The sequence below is a fragment of the Vespa mandarinia genome, chromosome 16 (assembly GCF_050613455.1).
Source record: "Vespa mandarinia isolate Hongniang chromosome 16, ASM5061345v1, whole genome shotgun sequence".
In the NCBI taxonomy this organism is placed as follows: domain Eukaryota; kingdom Metazoa; phylum Arthropoda; class Insecta; order Hymenoptera; family Vespidae; genus Vespa; species Vespa mandarinia.
The window spans coordinates 828,697-848,241 of NC_140825.1; the positions used below are offsets into that span (position 1 = coordinate 828,697).

The 19,545-nt window shown below is 31.2% G+C and overlaps 1 protein-coding gene across 2 annotated transcripts; it reads right to left on the reverse strand.

Moving 5' to 3' along the window:
- Positions 1–11,050: 11,050 nt before the first annotated feature.
- On the reverse strand, positions 11,051–17,659 carry LOC118442181 (uncharacterized). 2 transcript variants are annotated; one of them, XM_035867491.2, is made up of 6 exons: positions 17,641–17,659; positions 17,063–17,113; positions 12,555–12,729; positions 12,313–12,467; positions 11,977–12,096; positions 11,051–11,851 (listed from the first exon to the last, which is right to left on the reverse strand). In XM_035867491.2, exons 2-6 carry the CDS (start codon positions 17,080–17,082, stop codon positions 11,677–11,679), a joined length of 645 nt encoding a protein of 214 aa, XP_035723384.2. In that variant the 5' UTR covers positions 17,083–17,113; positions 17,641–17,659; the 3' UTR covers positions 11,051–11,676. The 2 variants fall into 2 exon arrangements, with proteins under 2 accessions (XP_035723384.2, XP_085518038.1); XM_085661912.1 differs by lacking the exon at positions 17,641–17,659 and adding an exon at positions 17,308–17,372.
- Between the last annotated feature and the right edge of the window lie 1,886 nt (positions 17,660–19,545).

Consider the following 19,545-nt stretch of genomic DNA (forward strand, 5'->3'; position numbering starts at 1 on the left):
AAAACTGGACACCACGTAGCTCGAACTCGACTTCGATGTACACGAGAGAAAAGGAGAGATCCTTTATGCTTCTAAACTCCCTACTATCTATCACAGTAAGCATCGTTCTTATATTCGTTTTGAAACGTTTATTGTTATTATTATTATTATTATTATAATTATTATTATTATTTGTGTTATTATATATTCTATATCTATATCTAATATATATTAATCTATATATAATATATATATTTTATATATAAACAATGTTTTACGTTGTATATATACGTCTGTATAACATACAACATTGTTTATTATATCGTTAACGTATAAGCATAATATAGAGTATATTTGATTGGTGTACTACAATGAACTTAATTATGGACTATGTTCGTTGTAAAATTTAATTAATTTTCTTTCTTTTTTTTTTTTTTTTTCATGAATGCTTGTTAAATCGTAAAATATGACTAATTGTTTGTGAATATACGTTATATAGTGGAAAAAAATTCATTACTAAATCTATTGTAAAATTACTCATCCATTGTATTGTAAAATAGAATTCATTATCAACGATTTCATTAGAAAATAATAGAATTCATTATTAATTTATACGTTATATTACTTATACGTTTCGTTGTAAAAAAAAAAAAAAAAGAAAAATAATTTCACTGTCAATGAACTTACATTACGTTGTAAAATTTACTTTTAAGGAACGCGTAGATATAATAATGCAATTGGACGTATTTACTACTTTTTTTTTTCTTTTTTTGTTGATACGATTCTAAGTAGACTTTAGCGTATTAAACGCTTTCACAATAAGCAACAACACGAGAATTAGCTAATGTAAATATGCAAGAAAAGTTGATGGTACGATGGTCGTGGTTGGTAATCGTTAAAAAGAAGAGTTGAGTAGTTACCAGAAATGTCCGCAAAGCCTTGAAAGAAAAAAACGCGAGTGAAAAGCAAAGCTTCCGTTATCGATGATGGCTAATACTTAGTAAACTTTGCAAAATACAGGAAGAACATTATATACTGTATGAATGTATGTACTTAAAAGATATTACAAAGTTTTTTATTAATACGATTAATTATTTTCCCTCGTGTTTTATGAAAAAAAAAAAGAGGAAAAAATATTAAACAAATTTATATTTAATATTCATCGTTACGATTTTTTTTCCATCTATACTTAATATTATTGATACTTCATTTCTAATAACAATTAGTTTGTCATGTCGAAGGATTAGATTATCTTAGATATTCAACAATATCGAATATTTATATTATATTTAATATTCGTTAAATCTATTTTTTATAATATTATTGATAATGAATTTCTAATCGTGATTTATTAGCAGTCGGATGATTAGAATTCTTCGCATATATTAATGATTACCTACTTTCTTCTTTTCCTTTATATAATATTGGATATTCAATATAATTAAAATCATTACATAGTTATTATCTTCTTATATAACATTGTTATCATCGAATTTCTAATATAACGATTATAGTTATAATTATTAGACGGATGTTCCGTAGGAATAATTAATTGGTAGAGTATTTGATCGATAGTAAAATAGCTCATATATTTTTTCATCGATTCATCGTGATGTCGAAGAGATGTCTCGCGAATGGCACTGTAGGTGTCAAGGCCCAGTGAAACCCTGAGCCTTATAAACTAGCCAATAGTTGCGAGCACAACTACCGACAACTATAATATATAGAAGGCAATAGCTGTCGCGTTAAAGGTCTTTGCGTTTCGTTGCGCAAGAAGAATGTCGACCCATTAGGACCCGAACTCTGGATAACCTAAAATAATCTTCGATATTCGTTTTATACATTATTTCTTATCTATATTTATCTGTTATACATATATATATATATATATATATATATATATATATATATGTGTGTGTGTATAGTAAATAGAACATGTCAAATAATGAATTTTTAAAAAATTGATATTCATTTTTTATTCGAATATTTCAATTAATAACATTTTTTATTATTACGATATAACTCTGGAATATTTAATAATGCTTATTATAAATATTAATGTAATAAAATAATATATATATATATATATGTATATATAGATAAATATGATACAGAGAATAGTTTATCAATTTAGAAAATAAAGGAAATACTTGATACTAAATCAAAACACTTCGATGGATCGAGACGATCTCGAATACTCCGTAGGTAGACATAAGAAGCTGCGGAGATACATACATACATATATACATGCATATATATATATATATACACATAGATATCAGTAGGTATATACCTATATATGTAAAAACAGACTTTCTCTCTCGACAAGGAGAGCACTCGAGAATACTCGAACTGAGCAGAGTCAGATACTTACCTACAAGGCTGCTAAGGCAAAGGCGAAGGCGGTATCTCGAGGGAAGGCGAAACGAATGACGAGGAAACAATGTCTTTTCCTGCCACGTCGTTGAACTACAATGCAATTCTAGTGACATAATTTACGACTAGATAGAGAAACGAGACAAATAGAGAAACGAGTCAACAATTGAGAGAAAAGGGATGTTCGTTTTATACGTCAACAATAGCTGGCTAATTTCTTTTTCTTTTTCATCTTTCTATTTCTTTTTTTCTTTTGTTTATTTTATTTTTATTTTATTTTTATTTTTTTTTTTTTGTCAAGTATATACATACACCAGATCCAAATACACAGATCTATATACATTCATATAGGATTTCTAATTTTACATATGTACACAGGTATATATATACATATATATATATATATATATATATATATATATATATCTATTGCACTAATCTTATTTCTCTAATCTTATCAATCTTTTGTAGATCCTTACAATTTCACCGGCATCGATCTCTTTTCTCTTTATATATATCTATATATATATTACAGTAGTCTTTCGTATACAGACATTAAAGTCTCTCGAGTCTCTAAGAATTGAATTTCAGCCAATGTCCGTCCAATGTTTAATCCTGTCTGAATACATTTCTCTTGGATGAATCAACGTTCATAAATGATCTATGATACACGATCTATGAAAGTAGTCCCTTCAAAGAATTTCTTACTACATATGATTCTTCGATGAGTCGAATTTCTTGCACAATTTTTCTTCTCCGTATCAATGATATATCCTTTTAAATATTTTATATTTATACGTAAATAACGCTAAGTTATATTTACTTTTGAATAATAAATAATATTTAGTATTTTATATTTAATATATGATATTAATATTTTTTATTGAATAATTCTAACATCGTAGTAATAAATATCGATCGTATGATGATTCAATACGACAAAATTCTATTATTTACCGTTTGTTCGAGATATAACCTGTGCGCTATGGATCACACAGTGCGTTACAATGAACGACGTCTATATTAATAAAACCCTATTGCCATTCAAGACCGAACGTATTGCGTATCCGCTGCTGCAACTCGGACCTTTTTCGTACGAATGTAATACTAAATGTGATTGGTCATTGACTAGAACTTAAAGTTGAAACTCCCGGTGCAAGTATGGGATAAAAAATTGTATGGCCTGGACATCTCCTTTTTCGTAAAAAATTTTCTAGAATAATAATTGGACAATATTTTCAACGAATAAATACTTTTTATCACTTAATTTTTATTCTTAAATTTTCGGTAAAATTTAATCTTCTTTTCTTTTTTTTTAGTGTCTTAATAATTCTGCAATGAAATAATATAAAATAAGATGTTTAAATAATATTATATATATATATATATATATATATATATATATATAATGGAGCATAATAAATAAAAATTGTTTGAAAATGTAACATTACATTCAATTAAAAGCTATCTATGTATATATAATAATGATGTAAAAGAAATAATATATATATATATATATATATATATATAATTCTTTTGCGTCTATTGTAAAATCAACACCAATGGATGATGATATGTAAGGTAAAACGTGTGATATAAAAATATATGCTTCATTGAAAAAATGAAACTCGATCGACTTATGTCAAGTCATCGAAGATATTTTAATCTATAAAAAAAGCAAATCAACAACAACAACAACAAAAAAAGAAAAATTCCATACCAGATATCGTCGTAACTAGAGAAGTGTAAATGTTTCGTCGAAATCGATCGTAACGAGTTTCGCGATATATCGTCTTATTTAGTCGAACTCAACTGGATGGAAGATCGAAAGCAACTCTTATAGATCTATAGATCCTTCTAGATGTGACTTTATTGCTATACCGATTATACTGATTGTGAGAGTACACCGATTCGACTTAAAGATATATTGAAAAATCAATTATTCTTTTTGAATAGTTTTTAGGTTAAATTTTTTTGTTTCAAATTGTAATAATAATAAGCTAAAATATTATAAAACTAGAAACGTAATTATTAGTCTAAAAAGTTTCGAAATGGAGTAAACTCGCTTTATATTATTTCATTCATAAATTCGATATAAACGAGATAATTTTTTTGTGTATTAATTATTTTTACATTACGATTAAAAAGTTACAATGTGAATATAACAGATAACATTATCTAATCTATTTTATAGATAGTAATCGATTTGAAATGAAATTTTGACGAGAAAAATAGAATGATTGGTAATAAGGTTATTTATCAGAAATTGTTTAGGTAAAGAAACTTTTACAAAACGTTGCTTGTCATTTGTGTTAAATACAATATACTTTCTAATAAAACGACGACGTCTAAGCTACGCATGGAATGATCTAAATTTGTTCCAAGTGTCACGATCTTACTAATAAAGAACACGAAGGAAAGTATCGATTTACTTTTCGCTGGAAAGACGATTTCACGTACGCGACAGAAAGTAAAATCCGAGTGAGAACAAGAGAGAGAGAGAGAGAGAGAGAGAAAGAGAGAGAGAGAGAGAGACGTTAGAGATGGCGGCAAGTATATGACACGGATTTCGGGCTCGAAACGTTCGGAATTCCGATCGCGATGGCAATTTAAATGTTTCCAGCGCAGGCGCAATTCTTTTCGAAGGACAAATCCGATTCCGACTTTCTCCTAACATCGTTTTTTCTCAATTTACAGAAGTAAATCTCTAACATCCTAACATCCCTTTTCATTTTTTCTTTATCGAAAATATTAAAAAAAAATTGTTTTTAATTATAAACCTTTAATTACACGAATAGATTTCCTTGAAACATTTTTGAAAAATAAAAATATAATATTAGTAATGCCTGGTAATGATTAAATGATTTGTATATAATATGATTTATATATAAAAAGAAATGATTGATATATAAAATAATAAATATATACACAAATGAAAATATATTGATAAAATTACGATATCATAATTATTGAACATAATATTATATTATCCATTTCATTATATTATATAACTTTTGTCTAAAATAAATGTTATATTAGTAACCTACCTCTCTCCCTTCCCCCTCTCTCTCTCTCTCTCTCTCTTTTAAATATATATATATGTATATATAAAGAAAAAAAAAAAAAAAAAAAAAAAAGAAAAAATGTCGAATTGTTCGGACAACATCACAGATTAGAAAGTATCGACGGTTGACATTTGAGAGATGCACTAACTATAAGCATAGGTTGCGTTAGCATCAGGATAAAAGTCGCGAAGGAAGAAGGATGAAAGGTAGAAAAGAACGTACTGAAGCTTTAGAACGAAGTCTTTTGATGCGATATCTACGTGATACCTATATACCTATATACATACATACATACATGCATGCATGCATGCATGCATAAACATATAAATATATACATGCATACATACATACGTGCTCGTTTCCACACGTCGCGCGTCGCTTTTACGAACTTCGCTTTCTCTGAATTACGGGTGTGTTCTCCCTGATGATTTGAGAATCGGTAACACGTACTCGCATGACTTTTTAAGTAGATATTAAGACTCGAAACTGTATATAAGATAGAAAGAGACAATCGGACAATCGAATGATCTGACACACCTCGATCGATTCTTCACATTGTTTCGAGATTTCGATCATGATTCCTTTTTCTTTTCTTTTTTCCTTTTTCCTCTCTTATGAATTTCTACCTTGTTGTCCGTTCTTTCAATTTCTTCGTTTCTAAAGAAAGAGAGAGTAAAGTAGATAGATATTTGTGTATATATATATATATATATATATATATATATTTATATATGTATATATATATATAGGAATAGGAGGGGAGGGAAAGAGAATGCTGCCTATCGGAGTGAAATCTCCAAGTTGCAAAACGTCCTCTCGAAGCAAGGTCGAACGCCAGGAACTCGTTCAATGTTAAGGACATTTCGTGAAGCGAGATATCTACGATAATTCTTTGAAATTCATTTCGCACTTTATAAGAGAAATTCTTTTCAATAGCATTTCTACGTTGTAATCCATTTAATTTGATTGACTTCAAATGTACTATTTCATTCAACTTTCATTCCAATTGTAAACAAATTTTTAATATAATATTTTTATTAATTCGATTTTATAAGAAACTACGTGAATTTCGACGATGGATTTTTTTTTTTTAAATTGAATCCTAACAAATAGAAATAATTCCAAATGTTGGATTTTCTGTCATTGAAATCTTTAAGAACAATTGATTCGTACAATTTATTTTTTCATTAATTGAATCATAAAGTTAGAAACTTAATTTCTAAGTAATGGATTTTATGACATTGAATTCTAAATAAAGGAATTTAGAATAAATTTCAAATTTTTATAAGATAAAGAACAGAAAAATAAATTGAGAGTAAAAAAAAAGAGAAAAGAGAAGAAGAAAAAATGATAAAAAAGAGAACAAGAATATAATATAACGTAAGAGAGATCATTTATAAATAACCAACCTCGGGATTAAAAATAAAACGATTTCGCACCATATCCATATCCAAAGAAAGAAAAAAGAGAGAAGAAAAAATTGTAACGTGTTTTGGCGCCACGATAAATCATCCTCTTTGACAGAGAGGGTAAGAGAGAATGAAAGAAAGAAAGAGAGAGAGAGAGAGATAGAGATAAACAGATACAAATAAAGAGTTTTCGATTTCATTGGATACGAAAAGGATGATGACGAAAGCAGTCAGAGTAAAGTTGGTTAAAAGGAATTTAGTGGAAAGTCTCCCCCTCCATCCTAGCCTCCCTCAGTCGGTGAATAAGTTTGATTCTTGTTTGTTGCTCGTTGGACCGGTCATTCAAAGGCTATTTAATTTTTCTTTTTCTTTTTTTCGTCTTTTTCTTTTTTGTAAAGGTCCATCTTTTAAGTTATATCTTTTCTCTCAAGATACAACGTCTTCGAATAAATGATAAAAGAAAAATCGAAACTCGATCGTCGTAGCTTTACACGAGAGAGTCCGACCTTTGTTATTTCATTTGAATTCTCATCTCGTAAGGACCTTTAACGTTCTTCATCGTTGTTGTTGTCGCCATCCTCTTCGTCGAAGAGAAAGGATTTCAAACGAAATATTTTATCATAATGTACATATATATATATATATATATATATATATATATATATATATGTACGTTATTGGGGTAACATTTTATTATCGTCAAAAATGATAGGATCGAAATAAGATGAAGCGTCTTTTAAAATGTCTTTTAGGTTGATTCGATTTAAGGAACATGTTTGGTGGTTATTCCGGTTTCTCGAGAACCGGATATCAACTTGACCTACTTTGTAACATCGACATTGTTGAAACGATCTACATTTCGTTACGGTCAACCGTATTGACCGTATGGAGTATGACCTTAGCATTGACGAACGTCCCAGGTACAACACCCCCTTCTCCTTTATATCGTATATACCTATACATATACATACTTATGTACTATCTATCTAGTAATGTATATTTGTTTATATTTTCAATCTCTTGAATATCTTATTCTATCGATCGTGTCCATTCGTTCGTAATCTTCTAATTTTATTATACAAGATGTTGTTCTTTATTATTACTTTTATATAGATATTTAATATGATAATATATAATATTAATATATTATTATATATTATATAGATATATATGCATATGTATGAGAGAGAGAGAGAAAGAGAGAGAGGGAGAGAGAGAGAGAGAGTAATTTTATATGATTAGATATGAAATTTAATTAAAAAAACAAAAAAAAAGAAAATTCATATATAAGAATCAATTTATTATTATTATTATTATTTTATTATTATTATTATTATCATTATTATTATTATTATTATTATTATTATTATTATTATTATTATTATTATTATTATTATTATTATTTGTTTCGGTTCAAAAACAGAAATATATTTTGATGACTCTTGAATTCTGACGAACTGTGACATATTTATTTTCACAAGAGTCTTAAGGCTCTATGTAACTTGGAATTGTTTGGAAAAAGAAAAAAACCACATAGAGTAAGAGAGTAAAGATGTCGCAAAGCTGTTTGCGAAAGTAGGAAGCGATTATGAAAATGTCGAGCGGGCGCAGAAATGATTTCTGGTTGTTATTACACAAACTGTAACAGGGATTATTCTTAACTCTTACAGTGTTTACTAAGAAGAGAATTCAAACGTGTAGGTATATGAGCGCATCTTTCTAATCTTAAGAAAGTTACAATTTCTCTCTCGAAGTTTGCAACACACAAAGAGAGAGAGAGAGAGAGGGAGAGAGAGAGAGAGAGAGAGAGAGAGAGAGAGAGAGAGAAAGAAAGAGTGAAAATGAGAGTCGCAATCGTAAACAAGTGAGACATTTTTCTTTTTTCTATTGTATTTCAAAATGAATAATAAGCGCGATAAGTGACAAAAGAAATAGAAACGACAAAAAAATTGATGAGGAAGAAGAAGAAGAAGAAGAAGAAGAAGAAGAAATGTATATCATAGCTAATGAATGATCGATTACAAGAAATAAAAGAAAAGAGAAAAAAAAGTGGAGGATATTTTGTACGTGTAAGAGGAAGAGGAAAAAGAAGAAAAAGAAATAGAAGAAGAAGAGGAAGAAGAAGAAGTAGAAGAAGAAGAAGAAAAAGAAAGGACTTTCTCCCGAGCATTGCTCCTTATCCGCTTTCCCTGATATCCGTCCGCGTGCTGATTTCGCGTAGGTATAATCTCGCAAGGACGAACTTATTGCCAACGATCGATTTTTTCTTTTCTTCTTTTTTTTTTTTTTTTTTTTCTTTCATAAACAGGCTTTCTCGAACGAGATTTTTTTCTCATATATGAAACTCCCTCTCATTGAGTATATATAATATTATTATATCTTTAATATCTTTATCATATATTATTTTCATAACTTTATATATATATATATATATATATATATATATATAAATGATAATAATAATAATAATAATAATAATACAATTTAATATCAAATTATATAACAGTTGTTAATATTTTATTATTGAAAATAATTATTATTACGACGATAATAAATATAAGACGTTCTTTGGAATTGAAAGAAATCAAATAAAAAAAAACTCGTTCAAGAATAGTTCCCTTTGGTTAATCGACGATACAGAGACAAGGAAATTGTAGAAATCTTGAAGAATCCATTGCCACTTGGTACCAACGACATTAACGAAAGGTCAGTGAGCAGATTTTCTTAACGTTTACTCGAGAGAGAATCATGCTCGGTTACGTAAGTTCATCCTTTTGCAAATTACCTTTCTCGTCTTCTCTTTCTCGATGATACAATCATCGTATTCTCGATCGCGTTATAATGCGATAATGTTTTGACGATTATCAATTTCTTTGCTTTCCGCGTTCTATTACTTTCTTTATCATTTATAACGGGCCTTGTTTCAATTAGAAAATATTTCTCCTATGGAATGTCGACCGGATCAAGGATGACCGGTGAATAGGTTAACAGCTTCTATTTGTTATTTTCTTTCATTAGAATTTTACGTGGGATGAGTTTCCATTTCATTTTAATATGGCAAACATAAAATTTTTAAGTTAATATGTTTATCATGTTCGTTCTGAATTTTCTTTCTCTCTTCTTTTTCATTTTTTTTTGTTCTTTTCATTATTTAATATATATATATATATATCCTATTTGATTTTGTTCAAGGGTATGTACGAAAACGTTGGAAAATTTTATGACATTCCATTATTATTTATAATATTCAAATCAATGAGTTCTCTAATTTCATAAAAATGATCTAACCGATGTGATATGTCGTAGTCGTATTGAAATAAACGTGCGTTCTCTCTTTCATTCTTGTTAGTTTGGCGAAATATTCTTCGCGAAGATACCTCAAGGACGTCGAGATGCGACCTCCTCTCACTTTCGAGTCACTTGTCTTCTCTCTCTCTCTCTCTCTTTCTCTCTCTTCTCTCTTTCTATCCATCTATCTATCTCTCTCGAATATACTCCCTCTTCTTTTTTCCTCTTTCTCCAATCGGTTCTCTCTTCTTTCGGTATTTCGGCCAAAGCATTCCCAGAACGAACTCTCGCTGAATTCTTAGCTCGTTCATCGTAAAATGATATTGCATTTGTATATACTGCAACCAAGGCCATATTGTTTCTCTCTCCTTCTTTCTTATTTTATGTTTATTTTTTTTTCCTTTTTTTTTCCCTTCTTTCGAATTTCATTATGAGAGAGAATGAAAAATCAAATTGAAAGGTAAAAAAGAAAAGAAAAAAAATACAGAACAAGTCCCTAAACCTAAATGTATTCGAATGATGTCTGACGAGAATTCAAAATTTTCGTTTTTTCTTTCGAGTTTCTTTTATCTTTTTTTTTTCTTTTATTTCTTTTTGTTTGTTTGTTTTTTTCTTTTTTTTTTTTCTTATCATCTTCCAATCGAAAATTTTCTCCAAGTATCGTGTGCAATCATTCAACGCACATTATCGAAAAGATGCTATAATTGTTGATTTTTTTTATATCATTTTATTTCTCGTGTCATATTAATTTACATTTATACAGCTACTACTTGACGTCTTCGATAGAGACAGATCTTATCTATATACGTGTGTATATATATATATATATGTATATTTATATATATACATATATATACATATATATATATATATATATTTATATACCTACAGAGATCGTCGCATTTGAGTATGTACGATCTATAAAAAAAAAATCATGAGCTTTTATTTGTCTTTGAAATAATGATCTAATAGATATAATTAAATAAAGAAGCTTTTCTTTTTGCATATAATTCGTTAGAAAAAAAGAAAAAAAAGAAAGGAAAAAAAAAATCCTTACAAAAGATAAGACGAAGATAATTATTTAAGTTCGAAAAAAAAAATGAATCACGTTATAGATAGAAGATAAAGAAGCTCGATCGTGGACGATCTTTATATTCTTTTTTTGTTTCGTTTTTTATTTATTTATTTATTTTTTTTTTTTTGTTTTTTTTTTTTTTTTGTTTTTTTTTGTTTCATTTTTTTACTTTTCTTCCATAGGTTACGTCTTCTTGTTTCGTTTTGAATTTAACTTAAGGTTAATTAATATTATCTACTTCTATAATACGCAAAAGCAAAAGGCAAGGTCAAGGACACGTGGACAAGGACGAAGTTAAAGATCGTTTCTTGCTGTTATATTACGCTTTAGAGAAACTTTGATCGTTTGCTTTTGCGGAAAATTAGGTAAGAGAAAGAATTTCTCTCTCCTTCTCTCTCTCTCTCTCTCTCTATCTATCTATCTATCTCTATCTCTATCTCTATTTATCTTTCTTTTCTTATGATTCTTAAAAACCTTTCGATATCTATCCCCTACGATAAGGTTTAGGTTTAACTTGGATTTCTTCTTGTTGCGTTTCCTCGACCTCTTCTTGAACAGGTTTACCTCTCGATGAACCAAATCTGCCACGGCTCGCTGTTGTTGTCCTTGATTCTCCTCCACCCGAATTACCAGCTTTATTGCGACCGCTCGCCGACGTTCTAATAATAATAAAAAAAAAAAAAAAAAAAAAAAAAAAAAAGAAAAAAGAAAGAAAGAAAAATCAGAATTCCACGTTCGCGTTCGATAAAATTATTCAAATACTATTATTCTAAATTCAATTTACCTCGACTTCGGAGTCGTTGATTCCGTTTGAGCTTGTGTACCTGAGGTTTCACGAGTATGAGTACTTGGTCCAGTCTGAGCACGTCGCCTTTTCAATGCGGCTATCAGATCCTCGTTTGATCTTGAACAACAAGAACGACAACAACGGATTCGTAAAATTATATTCTCTAAGATTAAATCCAATATAAAATCGTTTTTTATATCTAATCATAATGCGTAAGCACGTCCAATAAATGTGTACGCAGGAATGAATATGCGAGTGGATCGTTGGTATATGTTGAAAAAAAAAAAAAGAAAAAAAGGAAGAAAACAATAAACACGTGAAATATAAAAATACCTGAAAGGTCTAACACCGCCTCGAACCTTTTTCAAAGATTCGGTCGTCGTAGTGACGATCTCCTCTTGTTCGTGAATCTCCTCGAGCAGTTCCTCACCCTCTTCTTCCTCTTCCAATGGTTGTTGCTCGACTGGTTTAGCGGTCGTAGATTGTGCCTATGAAACGTTTACGTCGCGTCGTATATAAAATACTAAGAGAGGTCATGAAAAGGGAAAGTTTAGAGTAATAAACTGAACGTATACCGGCGTTGCTTTTCTTCCACCGACGTTGACTCGTCCTCTCGAGGATAAGAGTCCTCCCAGTCTACCAGGTGCTGGTTTACTTGGGGCTGGGGTCACAGCGGCCACTGCCTCTTCCTCGTAATCGTATTCCTCATCGGCCGACCTGCAGAGAGCTATTAGGCACAAAGCTAATAATCTGTAATCAAAAGAAAAGTAAAAAATAATAATTAAATATTATAAGAGTTATATAAATGCATATAAGATAATTTAGATATTAGATAATATTTAGTAAATAATTATTGGATTTTATGAGCGTTATATTATAATATGGAGTAAGAAAAGTAGGGATAATAAATTAAAATTTGTTAATATGTAATATTATCGTATATAAATAATTAGATATTATAAAAGTTATAATATGACATGTTATACTTAACAGGCTCGTAAAAGTAGTTAATTTTATCTGGACAGAGATTACATAGGTGTTAGTTTAATAGACCGTATTCGAAATGGAAGATAGCGAAAATCGTAGGTTTTATTTCTGGCACATCCTACTTGATTTCTACCTATGATTAAAATAAAATATACCTAATTATATATCTAAATGTAATATCTAGAGAGAGAGAGAGAGAGAGAGAAAGAAATACTTTTAACAGAGATCAATGGAATCTCATGCATTCTAAGCCGCGCAATTTTTACTCGTGATTAAAATAATCTCTCTACGTAGGTATTAATATATACAAAGAAAGAGAGAGAGAGAGAAAAAGAGAGAGAGAGAGAGAGAGAGAGAAAGAGAGAGATAAAGAGATAGAGAAGTCTTACAGAGATCATGGAACCTAATCCGAAGAAAACGTTCTCGCGTCAAGGTTACGATGTTTCTTACGTTACCGTAGACGTTCTTACGTTCCTTAGATATTACTTTCACTCCTTACGTTTCTACTTTACTCGATTCCTCGCCGTATTTCCTACAGAGATACGATTCTACCAGCAGCCATCGATATATATATATATATATATATATATATATATATATATATCGTGTCTCGATGAAAAAGGAAGATTAGATATTAGATTTATATTGTTATGTTCTCGAGGATAAAAGAAAATGGCTTCTCCAGTCGTGGCGAGGTTCAACGGACCGGATCCAATGCGATAAATGAAACCTGGTGATAATCGGTTGCTACGATGTTGCGAGAAGGGTGAATGGCTGCTGCTGTTACTGCTGCTGCTGCTGCTTTTACTGTTACCGTTGCTTTAAACGTGCTGCACGATTTGTGCCACGATAATCGAGATACGACACAGACCGTTTTATATATCTACGCCATTTTGGTCTCCGCGAGTTATAGAATTCTCTTGGGCAAAGATTACCTTCAGAAACAGGATTTTCGTTGAGAAAATCCATAAGTATCTTTAATCGTTTCTCTTGGTCAAAGATATCCTTTGGGAACAGAATTTTTTCGTTGGTTAGTCCAAAAATATCCAATATGTTCAATTAATAATATTAACATGTGTACTGCATATACATGTCTCTCTCTCTCTCTCTCTCCCTCTCTCTCTCTCTCCCTCTCCCTCTCTCTCTCTCTGTGTGTGTGTGTGTGTATATGTGTGCGCGTGCGTGTTTATGTGTAAAAACTTTTTACGCATGTAAATAGATATATATATATATATATATATATATATATATATATAACTTTCGCGAAACCACGTAGTATATATATATATATATAAAAACACACACACACACACATACCAGAGTAGACTTTGACCTGTGACATTCACGTACGAAACTCACTTTCTCTGACTCTCTTGGTTCCCGTACAACTGTGGTCCCTGTTTCGCCAGGGGATTGGTTATTTCTCTCTCTCTCTCTCTCTCTCTTTCTCTCTCTCTCTTTCGTTACGAGGTAAAATGTTAGTGCGTGAGACGGCTCAGAAATGTCACGAAAACCAGCAGCTACAGTTACAAGCTACAACGGCATACAGCAGTAGCAGGAGCAGCAAATGTTGTTTGCCTCTCGTATAAGTCTCTTTCAAAAAGAGAAAGAGAAAAAAAAAGAGAAAAAGAAAGAGAAAAAGAGAGAGAGAGAGAGAGAGTTTTCAAATAATTCATGAAGAGTCCTTCGAACGTACAATCTCATCTCATCGTATTTAATCTCAATCGATAAAATGCAGTGAAAGAAAAAAAAAGAGGGAGAGAGAGAGAGAGAGAGAGAGAAAGAGAGAGAGAAGAAAAATGTTGCGTAAATCATCACTTTCTTCTATTTATAGACTTGCTGTATCATCGATCAGAGAATGGGAGAGACAGAGAAAGAGAGAGAGAAAAAAAGAGAGAGAAAGAGAGATTGGTAATAATTAATTAATCGAGAGAGGCTACGTAACGATTTTACAAAGGTGATCGAGGATCTCCATAATTTATTTTCTCTTGAAAGAAAAATATCGTATTATTCTTGGATATATGTAAAAGTGAAAGAAAAGGAAATGAGAAACAAGCGAGGCCATAGTCATAAAAATGACTTAGCTAACAGCTAGCCTGCAGTTGCTAAGAGCTCAAGACAAACATCTTCCTCTTCTTCTTCTTCTTCTTCTTTTTCTTTTTCTTTTTCTTCATAAAAGAAGAAAAGGAAAAAGAGTTTAAAGAAAAGATGGCGAAGAAAAAATGAAAGGAAAAGAAAGACAGAATAAGATAGAGAGACTCCTCCGCGTACCAACACCGATTCCAATCGTTCTTATTCACGTTTGGCCTTTAGCGGTTTATTGACGCAATACTTTTAGTTCGCCTTAGCTGCGGTCGCAATTGCAATTATGTCACTTCGTGAAAAGAAAAAGTGAAAGAAAGAAGTGGAAAAAAAGAGGAGGAAAAAAAAAAGGAAGGAAAAAAGCGAAGATATCAAAGTGGACAAAGAAAATATGAAATGTGTAAAAGAATTAGAAAATTATATCAATGAAAGAGAAACGATGACGATTTCGATATTATATATTCTCTTTGGTTTATTCGAAATTTATTTTGTAGTTTACGTTAAAAATCGAATTGTTCTCTCTCTCTCTCTCTCTCTCTCTCTCTCTCTCTCTCTTTCCTCAGTTTATTTGAAATATTTATATATAAAGTTTATATAAAAATTGAATTATTCTAAATCATTCTCTCTCTCTCTCTCTCTCTCTCTCTCTTTTTTCTTTCTTTCTTTCTTACTTTATTCGATTCGTATCTATAAAGATATTTTACGTAGGAATGATCGTAGGAGGAAGTAAGTCGAGATGAATGGAAAAAAATCTTCTCGATATAGATTGTCACAATGGACTCCTCCCTTTTTTCCCTACCCAATTGAACTATAGTCAAGTCAATGTGGTATGCAAGACATGTAGTTGGAATAATGTCAAGGAGAAACAACGGTAAACGAGGTGACATTTCCATAAACTTTTCTTCGATATAAATCTTTCTCTCTCTCTCTCTCTCTCTCTCTCTCTTTCTCTCTCTCTCTCTCTCTCTCTCTCTCTCTGTCGAGAAATCGAAAGTTTCTTTCTTTTTTTTCCTTTTTTTTTCTTTCTTTCTTTCTTTTTTTTTCTTCTTTTTTTTCTTCTTTTTTTTTCTTCTTTTTTTTTTTTTCTTTTTTTTTCTTCTTTTTTTTTCAAGAAAGAGAGCGCACACGTCGTTCGTTCGCGCGTATTTTCGAGATACGTTCTTGTTCGTCAGGTCCAATCACTGTTATTTATTTTTTTTTTAAACCGATATGTCGTAAGTTTTTTCTCTTCTTTCTTTGTTTCTTTCTTTCTTCGTTTTATTTTATTTTATTTTATTTTATTTTATTTTATTTTATTTTATTTTTTTTTCTTTCTTCCTTTTCTATTTACGATCTCGCACAGGAGAGAGATAGAAATAGAAAAAACATAACATACGTACGTACATACGTAAATACATATAATCGCATTTACGCAAGGATGGAGAGATCTGAACGCGGGCTTTCAGCGGGCCTTTTACCTTAGATACGATTTCCTTCGCGTGTTTCCCCGTGTCTCGTAACGGTGGCCAAGTCGAATCCAGTAATTACCATAACCATAATGGAAAGTCAAAGGAAATAGACAACCGTGCGTTCTAACATGAGAATGTTATTAGTTATCGACAAGCAATGCACCCATTCGTTATATGCGTATTAAATGGCCTTGATTAAAAAACATAGATATTAAATACCATTAATCTACCAACTCTTTTACTCTTACAAATTAATCGTTAAATCGTGAGTTTGATAATATCGGTAAGATAAAAAAGTAAAAAAGAAAAGAAGAAAATAAGAAATATTCCGAGGTGTTATCGGACTCATACGAACGAGTCGTTGTAAGAGAAAATAATTATGAGAGCGAAAAGAGAAAAAGAAAAAGAAAATAAATGAGGAAAAGAATAGAGAAGGAAATCGGTATAAAGTGGAGTAGGGGAGGAAGAGTAGTAGAGTACGGATGGTTGGATATGACGATAGAAGGGGCGTTGAGGGTGGGAGGAGAGGAGGATTACATAGGAGGAAGGGATAATATCGTACTCACGTGAAGAGCGTAAGTTTCATGGTGTCGGAAGATCGCTTCGTCCCTTCGTTCCTGGTAAACCGATCGGAAAAAAATGCGTGTTGTTTCGGAAAAGAGAAAAAAAAGGAGATTTGAGAGATATGCAATTGGAAAATACAAAAAAAAAAAAAAGGAGATTTAACGAAAAAAAAAAAAAGGAAAGTCAAACGTCCCCGACGTCGATTCTCCCCGATGTTTTCTCTTTTTTACAACGACGATTAACAAACCGATCCGAAAACGTTTTGGCACCAAACGCGTAGAAAGGACGTAACAACAGTAACAATAACAACAATAACAATAACAACAACAGCAACTGCAACAACAACAACAACAGCGATAACAACAACGACGACGACGACAACAACAACAACAACAACAACAACAACAATAATAATAATAATAATAATAAATAGCAACAAGAATAATCTCTTTATCTCTCTCTCTCTTTCTTTCTCTTTCTCTCTCTATATATATATATATATATATAGGTGTGTATATATATTTATATATATATATATATATGTATATATATATATAAGAGAAAACGAAAGCAAGCACACCACTGCAATCGCGGAGGCTGTGTGCTTTAGAGTGCCGAGTCGAGTTTCCCCTTCTCTCTATATATATGGCACTCTCACTCTGCCAAGAGAACAACTCGTGCCGAATCCCATCCACGTATCTCGTACGTGTGACTTGATCGTATCCTTCCCACGCGCTAGCCAACGAGTTTGTTACTTGCTGCTAACTTTGTTCCATCCTTCTGATTAACCCCCACCCCTCCCCCCGCGCTCCCTACAAAATCACAAACACAAACGTACATAGGACACGTATACTAGCGTATACTAACACAGGCATTTTAAATACGTGCCATCATCATCCTGGAAATGTTTCTCTGTCATCCGACAAAATCCTGAATAACTTCTTATCCATAAAGTATCCTTTTGATATTTCTTTCTTTCTTTCTTACTTTTTTCTTCCTTTTTTTTTTGTTTGTTTTTGTTTTTTTTTTCTTTTTTTTTTTTTCAAAGAAATACAAATGAAAAATTTTTTCTTTTTATTTATATGGATCATTCATCCTATAGGAATTCTCTTCTATCTGTTTAATTTTATTCGATTCCTTTTATTGAACGTATGTGTGAGTGTTGTTTGAACGTATATACGAAGAACCTTATTCGCATATTCGAAGGACTTCGACGGGTTACATCCGGCATTGCGTAGATACCTAAGTACGTATCTATGTATTTGAAGCGTTTAATTGTTATATTTTATAAATAGTTTCTACTTAGATCGATTTAAACAATGAAAACGATTAAACGAACAAACGAACGAACATATTCGTGAACGTTTTTTTTGTTTTTAACGTAAAAAAATTTTTCTTTTCTTTTTTCTTTGCTTATTTTCCTGCTTCTTCTTCTTTTTTTTTTTTTTTTTTTTTTAACAAGGGACAAGGATCTTCACGTCTCGTGTCTATTTTTACACATACGTATTATTCTAAAATAATATTTGTTACAAAATTTCGTCTTTTGAATTTTCTCTTTTGCTTTTAATTTAGATAGACATTTACACGAATTACTTTTTTTTTCTCTCTCTCTTTTTCTTTCAGCTTTTTTTTTTTTGTTTCTTATATCCCTAATATCTCCGATTCGACGATATTACGTGATGATTGTGAAATAAGAAAACGATTACAGGCGGCATTATTAAAAAAATTTTAAATAATTTTATGAAAATTAATTCTTGATTTATAAGAAGATTTACGATCTAAATTGTTTCTCGCATCACGCACCACAAATCCATCGGATTCGTTGTCGTCGAGAAACGTGCATAAACAGTGAAAGTAAAGTTGCGAACCAGTGTCTCGACGTAGACGAGAATGTCGGCCTGAACCCTCCCTCCGCAGGACCCCCCTCGCCGTTATCACCCTTCACCCCTCACCCCCTGACCCCTTCCTCCCTTTCCCCCAAAGCCCCTTCTACAATCCACGATTCCTCCCACCACCATCACCACCACCACCACCACCTTTCTTTCTTCCCTTTTCGTCTCGTCGAATGGACAACATACTCGCTCTTCTTTCGTTTCCTTTTGCCATGACGTTATTCCAAAGTGAAGAAATTTGCCGTCCAATTTCTGTCCTCACTTTCGTATATATTGGAATATTTTAATGGGGTATATGAGTAGTCATGCTCGATGATTCGTCGATAATTTGAAAGAAGTAAATGTTATGCGATGCGAAGCGAATCGAACGTGACGATCGTGTATGTATATATAATTGATTTTCTAATTTAGATTCTAACGCCGAGAAATCTGAACTTGTGCCGCTTCTTTTTCTTTTTATTTTCCTTTTCTCTCTCTCTCTCTCTTTCTCTCTCTCTTATTTCTTTTTTTCTTTTCTTGACCTCGAACGGTATCGTTCATGTTTTGTTTTTCTTTCTTTCTTTTTTTTTTCTTACCATTCTTCGTCCTTCGTC